The sequence below is a fragment of the Ammodytes marinus genome (genome assembly GCF_949987685.1).
Source record: "Ammodytes marinus genome assembly, chromosome: 17".
NCBI lineage: Eukaryota > Metazoa > Chordata > Actinopteri > Uranoscopiformes > Ammodytidae > Ammodytes > Ammodytes marinus.
Window position 1 is genome coordinate 24,885,390 of NC_137221.1, and position 15,715 is coordinate 24,901,104.

Consider the following 15,715-nt stretch of genomic DNA (forward strand, 5'->3'; position numbering starts at 1 on the left):
GTGTGTGGACCAGCAGGTATGTGATTGGAAGCGTCATCACACAAATAGTTGTCTTTGTATTTTGTTCAGTAGTGAGCGATCATGAGTTTCATAACCTTATGATACTGGTGTGATCCTTTGTTAATCTGGTGAATCTGCAGAGGAAGAAAGAAGACTGTTCAGACCTGCACTGTGTTTGTGTTGTAAGCTGAGTGTGTGTGTGTGTGTGTTTTTTGTTCCGTTCACATGGAAAACTACTACTGCTACTATACAGTCGACCAATCAATGGACTCTGCAGTCATAGCCCCCACCCTTTTGGGACCCTTTGGGACTGCCTGGTACCCCAACGAAAGGGTTTTAAGAATAGGTGTGGCACGGTTCGCTTATGGTACCCTTTCCAACTTTTGACAGTGGATAGGCAAATTAATGGGTGCCGAGCCACACCAAACCGCAGTGGAAAAGAGCCAAATTTCAATATTTACAGTTAAATTAATTTCATGAGCAAACATATACAAAAGCATACTTAGGCTTCTTTTTAAAAGAAATGTTCATCTTTGGATTTAATGTTTGGGTAATATTTTTCAGCTTGTGTGTCCTGAAGAAACTAAACCTTGTTACATTGGAGTGCAGTATTGACTTAATGTGTTATCTCACTTACTGAGTTAAGGAGTGACAGAGCCAGAGGCAAATGAGAGACTTTCTTCTACAGCAGTCTGACAAATATCGAGCGCTGTTGACAGAGTGGTCCTAGTTAGATCAGGACAGCTTGGGGCCGTCTCAATCATGGAATTTTAAGCTGTGTTTCCACTGCAGGAACTAGTTCCCAGAACTAGGAACCTTTGCAGGAACTATACGTGTTCCCACCACAGGAACAAGGCTCTAAACGGTTCCTGGAACCTTTCTTACCCCAGAAAAAGATCCTGCTCGGGGGGAAGGACTTTACAAAGGTTCAGGAACCTTTGAGGAGGGGCTGTAGTGCTGAATAATTCTGATTGGTTGAGTTGCCTGCTCGCAGCGGTTTTAATCTCCATTTAGCGAGCTTCTCATTTCCTGGTTTGAATTTAATCCATTTGCGATCGTTTGCAATGTAATAAAAACATGAGCGTCCTCCGTACGATCGCCCGGGCCACACATCGTGATCTGCTGCGCTTCTGTTTGTGTTTCTTTTCTTCTTCTTCGGCGAACGTGTTTAAGATTATAGCAGCTGTTTGTACAGTCTATGGAGCAGCCGCGCTCCTAAACCATGCAATACTTCAGCTCAATAGTCTCGCCTTTTACATTTCTTCTTATTTTACTGTCTGATGGCCGCTGTTCTCCACTAAAATATACAGAGGAATAATCTGTCTGCTGCCTGTGTTAACAGACCAGAGCAGCCACACAGTGCACCTCGCCAGCCCCACTATTCATCTCACCAGTCTCCTCGTTTTCTATACCAGACGATCGCGTGTCTCTGCTAAAATAGATAGAGAAATAATCGGTTGATTCTGATTCACTGATTCTGTCGAAGTTCAACATTTATTAAATGTAGCCTGTTATAAAATGACGTGCAGTGCAGATACTTTTACTCCTTCTCCATACGTCATCACACTGATAATTTCCTTTGGTCCAAATCAGTCAGAGAAGCGAACCAAAATGCAGGGGCATAAGCCACGTAAGAATGTTTTTGTCACTTGGTCAGATGTGTCTGGGGCGGAGCAATAACGTAGTTCCTGAACTGCTTTATTATCGGTCAGAATTTCCAGGCGGGAAAACTACATAATTCAAATACAGGAATACTAGTCCACTCCCCGTTCTCACCACAAACATACTGCACCAGAGTTGGTTTAGAAGTTTACCGAGATCTTCTCTTCAACAAGGCCTTGGCCCACTTGTTTGGTCCACTTTAGGTGCCCACCCGAGTACCATTAATGTGTTCTCATCTGCACAAATAAACCTGCAGCAAAGGTGGAAATGAACACATGTTTGTATTAACTGGACCAAACACAGCAGGTGTGAAAGCGCCGTAGTCTCACCATTGTGGATAAGCCTCTGAACCAGCAGTGATTATCATGAGATAATCTTATTTTACCACTTCTAACCACCCCCCGTTCCTGCTCCGAGGTCATATTTCCACAATGCAAATTTCCCATCTGATAATCCCCCTCCCCCTATATGTCCCATCAGGACCATTAGCTTAAGCTCAACGCTCCGGTGGCTGTGAAAAATGATTATTGTTGCTAGAAACCCACCTGGTTAGTGTTAGGGAGCTGCCATGTTAAGTGCTAGATGGCAAGCAGCCGGGGGGGCTGCACCACGTTGTGTGCTTAAAGATAGATAGTGATAGTGTTTGTTTACAGCTGCATCTGTTTGCTCTTAGAGACAACACTGTGTGGAGCTTGGCAGAGCGCAGATGGCTGGCCCAGCGGCTTCACACAACGGCTGCCGTTTGTTTCACTACATCGCAACAACTTCCCCATACAGCAGCGAAAGAGAAATAAAGATGAGAACAAAAAATGCCTAGGGTTGGACATTGCCCATTGACTGTGTTGGAAAGCCCAGGGATTGGGAGTGTGACTGTATAGGCATGAGGCTGTGAAGAGTGTATTTAACAGCGTGTCTGAACTCCACTGAATGACCCTTCATCCTTTTTGGTATAACACTCTGGAGAGCACTTGAGAAACACTTGACACTCGCTCATTCACAGGGCTCCCCTCAAAGCCTGACAGAGTGGCTGGGTGGAGGTTTTCCTTTAGTAAATGCCAAACACACACACACACACAATTGTCAGCTTATAGTTATGGATTGAAATCAGATGGTGTGCCAGGGGTTGATCACATGTTTTTTTTATGTCAAGAAGCATATCAAAAAGCATATTTCAATAGAGTTAGTTCCGTTGACCTATACCGTTCCCACCAGTGAAGGGGGAAAGTGGTACTGTACTGTATATGTGTGGTCATCATGATGTGCCTATATTTGGAACATTGAACCTTTTATATGAAGCATCATCGACATCTGGTCCAGAGTCAGATAATTACAACTTAAGCTGTATGATGTGTTATGTCCAATTATACACACTAAGCTATCATTTCAAAGCAACATGTATGTGTAATGGGACAATTTGACATCCATAACTTCAAAATCATTGAGAGTCAAAACAAAAGGCCTTAATAGACAATAAAAAACAACGACAAAATAGATGAACAGTATTTTAGAAACATGTCGAACTCATTTCAATAAAACACTATTCATATTTCAATAAAGGGGGCTACAAAGAGGGCTCTGGGACAAAACACATTGTTATCATGGTAAAACTGGACTCCTTGGACCATATTTCACAGACTCAAACTGCCCCCACCAATTAAGCCCTTCACCCTTTTCTAAATGCAGCGCCCAAGAGGTCATATATGGTAAATAGGAAACAGTTCATTTTGCCAAACCCACAAAAAGAGTGTTGATACTTCCGAGTGGAAGCCTTGAGTAGAGATCAAAGGCAGTACATTATGCCTGCACTGCGTGGGTTCCCTCTGCCCCTTTTGTGGGTATTAAAAAGCCATATATTTTCATGGCCTCTTGTCCAATGTATCATTTGGATGTATCTGCTCATGCTTGCAGTAATTTGCTTTGGTAGTGCAGTGGTAATTGATTGCCCTGGGTGGGTGGGGAGGTGCTTTTGCCACGTCGCTGTCTGCCTAAATCACATCTTGTGGCTCTGCCCTGCCTCTGTGGACCAACCACAACCCCCTTCACCAGACACACTGTGACACCACACTATGACAAATGACATGCGCACACAGACACACACACACACACACACACACACATATGTGAACAGCTTGTGTACCATCCCCCTGTCTATACCGTTAGAATGCTCCATCCACCCTTCCATAAGGACAAAATGTGTTGAGCAGATGATAGTATGGAACCTTTCACAAAAATAAAATTCAAAGTGCTTCACAAGAAACGGTTCAAAATAAAAAAATAAAACATACAAACAATAAAAGAAAAGACAAAATCCAAAATAGCATAAAACAAACAAGAGGGAACTCCAGATGAAAAAAATCACAAGAGAACAATCAAAGGACATGTTAAGGTGACACAAAGGCCAATTAGAAGAAACATGTATCTACAGTTGCATTTTAAAAGCTTCTCCACAGACCACAGACCGTATGTCTGAAGGAAGAGGGTTCCGTAGTGTTGGACTAAAGGCACAATCCACCCAGTGTTTCAATGAGCGCGTGGAACAGCCAGTTGGCCCTGGTCAGAAGACCTTACAAAGAGAGGTTCATGGACCGCCTCCTTCAGATGGCACTTTACAGATGATAGTCTTTTCTGAACATTGTGATCAGGACAACAAGTTTTATTTTTGCTGAGCTATTTTTGGCCTCGACGGTTAGGCGATCTTCCATCACTGTGATATTTCTGTGAAACTTGGGTTATGCTTCAATAGAACTAGTTTGTACAATGGGTCGTCTGACCTTGTTGGACGACATGAGTGTTTAAAGTGGTTCCAGAACAGCCATCATACAGAGCGAGAGAATGAATGGTTCACATGAAGATTTACTGACATACATAGCTGTAAAGGGAATGAAAAATAGAGCTAAAGAGAAAAATTCAATCCCTGCTCATTTTGTCATCTTTAGGTTTGATAAAGGATTTTATCAAACCTTCTGACCATCCAACACACACATTTGGTAAAGAACTAATACAGTGGCCATTTTGGATCATGATGCACGTTCGTTTGCGTGGTTATACGTAGTAGCGGCCAACTCTTGCCCTTTTTTTTGGTGGATTTTCACAGTTTTCTATTTCACATTTGACACTGTAATCTCTTGGGTCCTCAGCAACCAAGTAGGAAGTAGATCAGATGAACAGTTCCCAAGAAACACAAGGACACATGGACACACAAATGTCACTTTTCCATTAGATAGTACCGACTCTATACTCTCCTTAGGTAGAGGGTGCTTTTCTGGTGGTCACTTTCCATAACAAGATAGTACCTATGATAGTACCATGTCTGTGAAGCTGGTTGTCATTGTGACTTTAGTGGCTAATGTTTTAGCGCCTACGCGTATGTTTGTTTGTATCTCAATCACATTTTAGTCTGCTCTAATGATGTGATTAACAGTGTCACATTCTGGGTTTGCTTTACTAACTGTCTTAATCCCTGCTGATGTAGTGGAAAGGACTCCATACACATCCATATAGCGGTCATATAGGTCACAGATTGAGGTCAGAATGTATGGAGAGATTAATGTCAGGACATTAGTGAGAGCCTTTCAGCAGTGACAGTAATCAGCACGACGATGTGTGGCTGACCAAAACATTCAGTGCAATTCTTAGAAAAAGAAGAAAAACATGGCTCTCATTTCATTTTGATGCACTGTGGGTGTAATGTGTCCGATATGTCAAAATTAAACCAATATACAGGGCATTGACTCTGGTGGTTGTGACTAGTTTGGCTCTGAAATTATGGTTGCGTTCGGAATCGCATACTTTCTACTATATAGTATGTAGAAAAAGGATTTAGGATGTCCCGATTCTTGTGGCCAGATTTAGGATGGTTAGAAGTACCCGGATGTCCTACTTCATGCGGCCAAGATTGTTAGTGTTGAAAAATGCATCCTATTTGGGCGATTCTGACCCACAATCCATTGCGCACGTGAAGTGACGTCACATCGACGAAGCCTCCATATGAAAACAAACCGGGATGCGAGGGATATAAAAGCAAGAGGCAAGATCAAGGCGCAATGTTATGATGAAATAAGAGAGTAAAGTATGTCCCAATAGTATGCCTACTGCATCCTAAATATATTCTTTTTATCGTCGCATGTAGTATGTAGAATAGAAAAAAGAAAGAGTATGCAATTCGGAACGCAACCTATGTTTATTTGTATACAGTATAAGAATATATTTTCAGAGATGTATGTATCAATTCATTTGGAAGAGATTACTTTAGTATTAAGAAAATTGTTGATCAGTTGTTGAACACAGTTATGTGTGGTAGATTTGTGGTTTATCTGGAGTTAATGCCTGATTATGAGGATAATCACTACGATCAGTCAATATCATTACAGCTCTGACAGTCAATATTCTGAGTCTGTGCATTATGTTAGGGAAACGTATAGTGCTCAGATATTAACATTAGCATCAGTCACTGTATAGCTGTGCCACATATCTCTTCAAAGGTGCTACGAGGAACTTTTAAATATTTCTGAAACAGTGTAATTTTTCCTCTGATGATCATAAATTACATGCAACAGCAAACAAGACCATCAGTGCAAAGAATGCTATTTGTATTTAGTTTTTCTAAATGCCTCTGTCATGGGTACGCTCACCCAAGAACTACAGCTGGCGTAGTAAAAACACTACCGCTTTTGTCCAAAGGGGGAACTGCAGGGTCGTGTGATAATTCTCCATGGGTTTGTGATAACAAACATACGTAAGACATCAATTATTGAAATAATTTAAAAAAAATTATTTTACCAATATAATCAAATCTGGTTGAATAACCCAGATGTACCACTAGTTAGTACAATTTAATTAAGGCTTTCACACAGCTTTTTTGAAAACACTCTACACAGTCACATATCATTACTGTATATTTGGACCAGGAATAAAAAGAAACCAACCCACACTCAGCCGGCCTCTTTTTTCCCTATCAACTATCTTAGTGCAATACAAGGTCAGGAGCGTGCCTCAGTGCTTAAATATAAAAGGCTTTTATTGGAAATTATACAGCAGAGGGGAGCATGAGACTGTTGTGTTGCCAGCCAAGGAAGGTCCATTGGGTGTCTGCTGAGCGCTGGCAATGCACTGAGCTCTCTCTCTCTCTCTCTCTCCAGCTCCACTTCTTATTATATCTAAAAGGGGCGTGCACAGCTGATCAGAGAGCTGTGATGTTGGGATGATCATGCTGTGTGTTGAACAGTAAACCTGTTTGCTTTGTTTCCATATCCTGCTGTGAGCACACTTCAAAGAGCTGCAACTAATGAAGCAAAGGACTCTGTGGACTCTACACACTAAACAAGCACAACATACCTTTTTTTTCAAATGTTAAGCACAAGATGGTTTATTTCTTCACAGTTCTTTGTTGTCAGATACAAGGTTACAGGAGTGACATATTTAGTTTTAATGGCCAAGGTATTAAAAGTTTGAATTGTCCCAGATCCAGTGTTGATCATTTTAAGGGATCTCTAACGAAGCAAACAAACTGAGACTAAGTCCTAATAGCTCATTTTAACAGGTTTTATTTTATCTACAACAATGTATCAAATTTATCAGCATGTTTTGGATGTAATATCTTAATCTTTAACTTCTAACTCTAGATGTCAGATACATGTGGTGAAGTAATAACTAGTGTTGTCTCCTCTGAAATGTATTGGGGTTGAAGAATATAGTAAAGTATAAAGAATGAATGGAAATCAAGTAAAAGTACATGAATATTCATAAAGCCAAACCTACTGTCAATGGTATATTAGTAGTTAACACTTAGTTCATTTGCAGGACCTCTGAGGAATCACCCAACCCATTTACTAAGCACTTTTTCAGACACTTTAGATTTATCCCTATTTGAGACTTGGCCACTGGCACTATAAGCTGACAGAGTCTGGTTGATCTGACGGAGCAGACTGCAGTTAGAAACTTTGGGTCCTTATGCAAAAAGGTCTTGACAACTTGCTGCATCTCTTCAAAAGTAACCGCAAAACTGCTTACTCTAGCAGCAAAGTTCTGTTGCCCCCTCAAGTTCTCTTTTGTTTTTCGCGTTTTAAATCCATCAACATCCATATTTGCTTTGATGATCAAGTGCTCCATTGTGGAGTCACTGTTGACTCCAATCCTCATCGTTTGTTCTCCTTTCAGCGGTTCGAAATGACCGGAATAAGAAGAAGAAGGAGAGCCCCAAGCCAGAGCTGGCAGAGAGCTACGAGCTGACAGCCGAGCTGGAGACCATCATCGAAAAGATCCGCAAGGCCCATCAAGAAACCTTCCCCTCCCTCTGCCAGCTTGGCAAATACACCACGGTGAGTTGCCTGTCCCTGAAACAAGTGAAGTTACTTTATTATTCATTAATGATTACATAGAAATCTGTCATTTTCTCATATCCCCCTCTCAAGTTACCACACTTCGGGGAGGAGGAGGAGGGAGGGGGGGGGGGGGGGGTCAGAGCACAGGTTCAGCCATGGAACAGCGCCCCTGAAACAGTTTGGGGTTAAAGGACACAATGGTGCTCAAGGACACAAAGGTAGAGATGGTGGGCACTGTAGATGTAATAGCAGCCACCAATAGTTTTAAAACTAGCACCCTCCTGTCTGGTGCCTGGGATTGGGCCAGAGACCTCATGATTTCTGGCCAGCTCCTCTTTCCTCTAGGCCATCCTAACACCCCGTTAAAAGAGACCTTTCTGAAAGTATACGTCCATCGAGCAAGGTGGTCAACTTTGGTTGCACTTGTTAAACTCATTCATTTCATCAACCTTTATCATACGGAGATCATTGGGGGTTGACCTTCATTTCCAATGATGGCTAGAATACCGAGCTACAAGGTTTCTTTGAATTCATGACCCTGTTTTACAGATGACGCTGTATTGTATTTGATCTGGTGTTCCAAAGTATCCTGGAATGCAGAGCTTAGAAGGATAATCAATCTCTTGTACTGTACTCAACCCCTCTCTTATGCTGCTCAGGAGTACAGATGCACACCGTTAAAGCTTTGTCTTCCTCTTCTCTCAATAGCTATTGATTAAAAAGAAATTAAAACGCATGCATCATAACAGCACTGTGAAGCTAACACATTATACCGTTCAACCGCCTCAGCTTAGACGGCTCATAGATGGTAGCAGGGTTTGTTTACCTTGGTATGTACAAGTTGTAACACTGAAATGGAAATTCAGGGGAGACATGGCAAGCAAAAACTTAAATTTTTTTCAAGCACTGGTCAATTTTGAGATTTTTGTCTACTTTGCTTCTTTTATACTAGTATAAATTAAAAGTCCAAAGTGTACATATAAGTGTGTATTTGATTAAACGTTGTCTGTTTGCTTCTGAATATTTATCCTATACAACCAGCTTTAACGGCCACTGTCTCAACATTAGTTTTTTTCAATACTCTGAACCAAAGATCTCAACTTTTAAAGACCTGACATCAACTTAACTTTCCATCATCATTATTTCCACAATTCTGCAGGTTATAACAATAGTTATAGACATGGTGTCAATTGACTGATTTATAATAGACGATGTTCTAAATAAATGCTGAATTAGTAAGATATTGTAACATTTGCATATTTATTCAAACATTTCTGAAAACAATCTTAACACGTAAAAAAATTGTTTGAGTGCAAATATTGACTGGCAAAGTTTTGTAATGATATCTAAAAGTAAAACATGTTTACCCGGTTCACCTGCAGTGTCCCACCTTTACTATATAGTATTTCAGGACTGGAACCCTAGGCCTCATCATGGAAATGCTTGTCAGCAGGCCGTCTGGTTGACAGCGGCTCCAGATTCTAGTTTTTTGGCCTGTCTGAAAAGTGGAATAAATGCATTATCTGCTTCCGTGAACCAAAAAGTCCCATGGAAGCGCCGCGCTGATGTGCGACGGCGCTATAAGCCTTGGGTGTCAGGGTTTGTGAGGGCTTTATTTCCCCCTGTCATCTCCCGGTAGACGCCCCAAGGTTGAGAGTTTCTGTGCCCATCCCTGAACTTCCATAAAAACTTGAAACGGGGGCCCTGTGCTGTGCTAAAAACCCGTGAAGGGCCAGCTAGCGAGGGCGGATGCTAATCCACGCGGGACCTTGGAGAAGGGATGTTAGGAGTTGGACACGTCAGTCCTCTGCTTGTCTATAGTCTCAAAGCCTCTGAGCCTGTAGAGGACAGTGTGTTCCCCTCGTCTGAGTGACAACAAGCCTCTCCTCACCCTCAGGGACAATTCTGCACTCTTCGTGACTCGGTCCAAATATTTGGAGGTCACACAAATGTGGAGGAAAAACATCCAGAGTGAGTTATTTGATGCTGCAACCCCTTGTTAGGGCTGAGTTTTGCGATGCGTTGACAGGGAGCCATGCATGACGGTTGTAGCTGAATAGCTGGCAGTGATAGTGGCGCTTTGATTGACAGGTAGGCATGGAAGCATTGTGCAGTGTCTAACGTGTTTGTTTTGAAGCTGACTTACATATAGATTACAGTCACGGTTGGGATTGACACTGGCACTCCATAAACAGCCGTCTGTGGGGAGTGTTTGAGAGCAGGGGGTGGGGGATTGTTTGATGATTTGATGGAGCTAGATTTGGAAAATCTCATGACACCTGTCAATCATGTAAAATACTGTGAGCACGAAAATAAGTAATTCAGCTGAGGTGCCATAATGTGCACGTTGCAGTGATGGAATCATTCAGTCATTGACAAGAGCCTCACTTGTTTTGAAAAGTGGTGGGGACACTTTTCAGATGAAATAAACAACTAGTAGTAGCAAAAAAGTCCTGCTATATTTTAGCAACAACTGTAGACAAAGGATTTACAATCTCATAGTACTCTCACCGACAAATAAACATTGAGCGGAGACGATGGGTATAGGATCTAGCATGGAGCAAAAATTGGCATTCAGCTATTAACTCTACACTGTGTGCGGCTGCTGTCGTTTCAATGTACACTAAGCTTCCATCTCCATAACTCAGACTTTTTCCCTTTTCAATCCCAACACAAAGCTTCCTAATCAGTGTAGCCTCTCTCCACCCAGCCCCCCCCCCCCCCCCCTCCCATCCCAACCCTTCTCCCATGAGACACTTCCATATTTTCACCAAATAAACAGTGTTGCATTGAGGGAAAGATCCACAGCTGAAAATAGAGGGGACATAATAGCAAGAAATCCATCTCCCTGCTTCTGATATAATGCATAAGCCAGTGTTTTGCTGTTTGTCAGAGTGGCAGTCGGGGCCTCAGATAAAGCCTTAATCTGGATCACTGGGTAATTATGCCCTGCTCGCAGACTGTGAGAAGTTCCTCATTATTACAAGCGATTGGATCCTGATGCGCCTTTTGAGCCCCGTCCTCGGTCTAGAAAACACAAGAGGAGCTCCCCGCGCCCCTAGATTAGGTTAAAGCTCCAATTATGTGCGGAAATATTCAAATCCTAGTCTGCAGTGATTTAGTGAGTTCATTGCTGGGTGAGTGCAAAAGATAGCTGGCGCCAGTGAGAGGGGGGCTTAACTATAGGACAATGAATGACGCTTCATTGACAGTGATGGTGCTGAAGAATGAACGTGCACTAGATTCAAAGACAAACTTAAACATTAGCCAATGGTGGGGGCGCCCTTAGCTCAGTTGGTAGGGCGTCTCCCCCGGGCCGGGCCCAGCAGCAGACCCGGGTTCGATTCCCACCCGCGGTCGTCCTCTGCATGTCACTCCCCTCTCTGCCCCATTTCACCTCTGTCTCTCTGCACTATCAATAAAGCATAAAAATGCCCAAAAAGCATCTTTAAAAAATAAATAAAAAAAAAACATTAGCCAATGGCATGCCATGGCAGGGGGCCCAGCATCTATAAACATGGGATGCTGCTGTACAGAAACTCAGCAAGACCTGGTAGATATTAAATACATTTACAGTTTGTTTGCCGTACACTATTGGTCACAGGTTTGCTTTATTGTTAATATATATAGGGGAGAACGGGGTAAGTAGGCACACTTTTTACTCTAGTGAGAATTGCTCATCACCTAAACATCTTTCAATAGTCATTCCTACATTAAATTGAAGCTTAAGGTGTTGGCTTGAAATGTGTACCCCTCACTTTTTCTATCTTATTGTAATAAAGAAGAAATTAATTGTCAAAGACACCCTTATACATTGTGACAACCAACCCCATCAAGGGGTCGGTTGTCACACACTATGGGGTTGTTTGTCACAATGTTATCTTAATGGGAATAATCTTAAAAAGAAGACGAGAAAGCAGAACTAAATTTGAACGTGTAATTGCATTGTCAAGTTGACAAATAGGCCTACATAACTTACTGTAGCCTTGGCAGCTGGTCTAGTTTGGGATGCACTGGGTTGTTTTGATTTTGTTGCCCTTTTTTCTTTTGCATGCTAGCTGCCTTTTCCTGCTCTATTCTCTCCTTCTCTGGGGTGTCAGTGAGGACACAGCTTGACAATTTATTTCGTTATTGTGTTCCTTTTCTGGCTGCAGCCTTTGGATAACATGTGACAACCAACCCCCCAAAAAATTTGACGACCAACCCCAACTTGAATTTCTTGCTAGCATCAAGGCCAACAACCATCTGACAACTAATTAGCTTGCTAACCACAATCTAAACTATAGTTTACCCTTCACACTTTTTATGGGTAACAAGTGTTTTGTTATAAACCCATTGTGTAAAAGCCTAGAAGAAAAATACTGAGGAGCTAAATATTTTCAATTTGACATGAAAAACACAAACAGTCCTCTCACTTCAAATTCAGCAGTCTAACTCCAAGGAAGACTATGTAGGTGACCTCTGACCCCAATTGTGGATATTTACATACCAAATTTTCACAGACAGCGCCTTCTGGTTCCGAGATATAACGATTGTGACAACCAACCCGTGTGACAATTTACCCCGTTCTCCCCTAGTATAGGGGAGAATGGGGTAATCTGAGCCACTTTTTACATTTGCTCCCCTCTAAGGGAGCTAAAATTATTCATCACTCAAATGTACACATTTCCCATTAATTCAGGATGTTTCCTAGAAATGGGCATTAGCAGATTTTTTTCAAGACAAAGGGCATTGAAAATATGATTGTTTTAAAAGAAGTTGTCATGTGGCTCACTTTACCCCTGCTGTGGGGTAAACTGATCCACTTACTTTTTCCACTCTGAAACTACCATAACACATATTGTAACAGTGAGAATCCTGAAAGCTAGCCACGCATTCCAGAACTAATGTCGGACTAGTAAAAGAATGATGGGGTTTGGTCAATTAAGCAAAGCAAATTTTCTAAACACTTGAAAGTAACTCTGAACAAAATCAAATACAACATTTTATAATTCAAAAGGTTTTAATAAGATTCAAATGAAAGATAGAACCAGTTAGATTAGAACACAGTCTGGGGGTCAGAACACAGGACCCTTAAGGCCAGGACACACCGGCCCGATAATCGCCGTCGTAGAGTCGGGAGGGGGCGGGGACACGAATCTGTTTGGTGTGTGCCGTGAAATCGGTCGGCGTAGATGTCGTCGGGCTTCTTTTGAGCGGGCAGTCTTTAAGTTGGAGCAATTTGATTTGTGGAGGTCTAGCGAATAAGTGAAGCCCGGAAGTGAGGCGGCTAGCACAAACAGCTAACAACAGTTAGCCATCGTTTTAATGTGTTTGTTTGTTTCGTTCAGCGAGTACTCACATGCATCAACCCTTGTTGACTGCTCGACACCATGCTCGACACTCTCTGCTAAAAATGGTGCTCTTTATGGTCCATAAATATAAATACGTATTTCTATCTATGTTTATGGTCTAGAGAGCCGTCCCATCATTTCCGGCTTCTGCATTTTTTCGGGCCACAATACAGATTAGCGCCACCTGCTGTCATGGAGACATTACGTCCCGCGCAAGCGCAGAGCGTACGGAAAGTCAGCAGTCGGTTTGGTGTGTTCTTTGCACTTTTTCGGCCGCAACGGGAAGACTGGAGCGCCCTGAATCGGCAGTCTCCATTTTCGAGTAGTCGGACTGGTGTGTCCTGGCCTTTAAAGCCAGCTAGTGTCTGGGGGTCAAAGCATAGGAAAATCAGAACCAGCGAGAACAGCCTGGGACTCAGAACACAGGAGAAGACCCAACTGGATTATAACATCAGCCTGTCATACTCTACAACTAGGCCTACTCTACATTCCAGCCCTGAAGGTTACAGGGAAAGATGAGAAGGTGCTCTTTCCGTGTGGTTGCCCCAGGTCGTCTTCCTGGTGTATTTCTTTGGCATGATGGCTTTTCTACAATGTGTATGATATTAAAATAAAACATATGTTATGTAATATATTACATTACAATATGTTTAAGACTAAACTTAAATTGTGCCTCATGGTGGGGGAAAGTGAGACAGTGGCTCACTTTCCCCCACAGCATTTGGCCCACCACCACAATTTGAGAAAAAAACTACCTCTCTTAGCATTTCAGGCTAATCTTCAGTTATCAGCATCACATGGTTTCATATGTTGGTAGTTCATCAACACGTATGCTATAAGTGTTTCTACGTGAATACATTTGCTTTGGCACAACAGTTGATTAAGTTGACAGCAAGAAAATTTACTTTTACATGCAAAATACCTATTTTGGTGAAAAAAACATGCTTACCACAGCACCATGAGGTCCTCTCTTTCAGGGCCATGGATAAATGAGAGGGGCTTGAAAACATATATCTCACATGACCACAAATGTTTAATTTATCTAGATACAGGGGGTGGCTCACATTACCCGATGCCTCAGATTCCCCCGTTCTACCCTACTGCCTTTTCCCCTTTCTGCATCTTCACACACAACACAAGCCTGCTGTTGTACTACACAGGGCTCATTCCACACTGCAAAAAGTTCCAAGTCTTACCAAGTTTATGTATATCATATTCTGGTCAAACGGGCAACATTATAGTGAGATATAGGGACTTGTAAGTTCAATATGCTTGAATTGAAAATGAGGATCAAACGGCCAGGTTACTCTATCACAAAAGCTCTTCCTATCAATAGTAACCAATGCTCAATATGAGTATTTCCATCCGACTTCAACATATATCTCATCTTAAATGCTAAAATATTACTTAACAATCTTGTCTCAAGTAGGTGATTATCATACATTTAGAGCAGTGCCACTAATGTATTCCTAGAAATAAATGTAATCACACTTAAAATTAAGAGAATGACATGGACAAGTCGGGGGGGAAGAATACTGCTTTTGAGCATTACAGGCTTATTATGATACATAAAACTTCCTTAATAAAATATACTTCAAAATGAGTTCCAGCTCATTGCAAGATCTCTTCATCTTGACAGGCTTAAATATTGCTTAAATATATTCTTATTTCTAGAAACATTTTACAAAGTGAATTTTCACTTTTTTTAACCGATTACAAGTGTATACTTGTGTTTTTTTTCCGCACGTTTTTTAAGAGCCATTTTCCAGTGTGTTGGTCACAGGTGCCGGCTGTTTTTACTGCCTTTTCCCTCTTTCTGCATGTGTACACACTGGATGACTACTGATGGACTGCACACTCTCTCCACACTGCCAGCTTCTTCTCCTAATGTCGCAAACTTGTCTAATTTGTTTGGATAAATGTTCTCCAATGAGATTAGAATTCCCCGGCAACTTCCTTGTTTGGGTCTATTGAATTATGGGACTTGTGTAATTGACTGAGATTGCATGGGGGGGGGGAGGGGGTGGCTTGGGGGAAGAAGAAAAGAATCCAACTGCGAATTATCTCACCCTGCGTCCTGCTTAGCTCTCCCCCTTCCCTTCTACACCCAGAGGGAAAGAGCAAGATGAGTTGCTTTAATATCAGCCACCTCCAGCCTCCCGACATATGTGCTTTGTGCAAACACACACACACAGACACACACACACACAGACACACACACACACAGACACACACACACACACACACACACACACACACACACACACACACATACACACACACACACACACACACACACGCACACACTCACGTCTCAGCACCTCCTCCTTCCCCATCAAATTGGACGTCAATCAGTGGAATGTGCGTCCGTAGTGCTGTTGTGTGTCGACCGCAGCTCGT

At 42.1% G+C, this 15,715-nt stretch overlaps 1 protein-coding gene across 1 annotated transcript in view; it reads left to right on the forward strand.

The window, feature by feature from the left end:
• Nucleotides 1-15,715, forward strand: part of LOC307264496 (retinoic acid receptor beta-like) — a gene marked incomplete at both ends in the record, with an annotated part of 118,757 nt that overhangs the window by 79,110 nt on the left and 23,932 nt on the right. Inside the window, one exon of the mRNA XM_080045907.1 lies at nt 7,819-7,979. Within this exon, the coding sequence (XP_079902033.1) occupies nt 7,819-7,979 (161 nt within the window). The remainder of the gene's footprint in view (nt 1-7,818; nt 7,980-15,715) is intronic.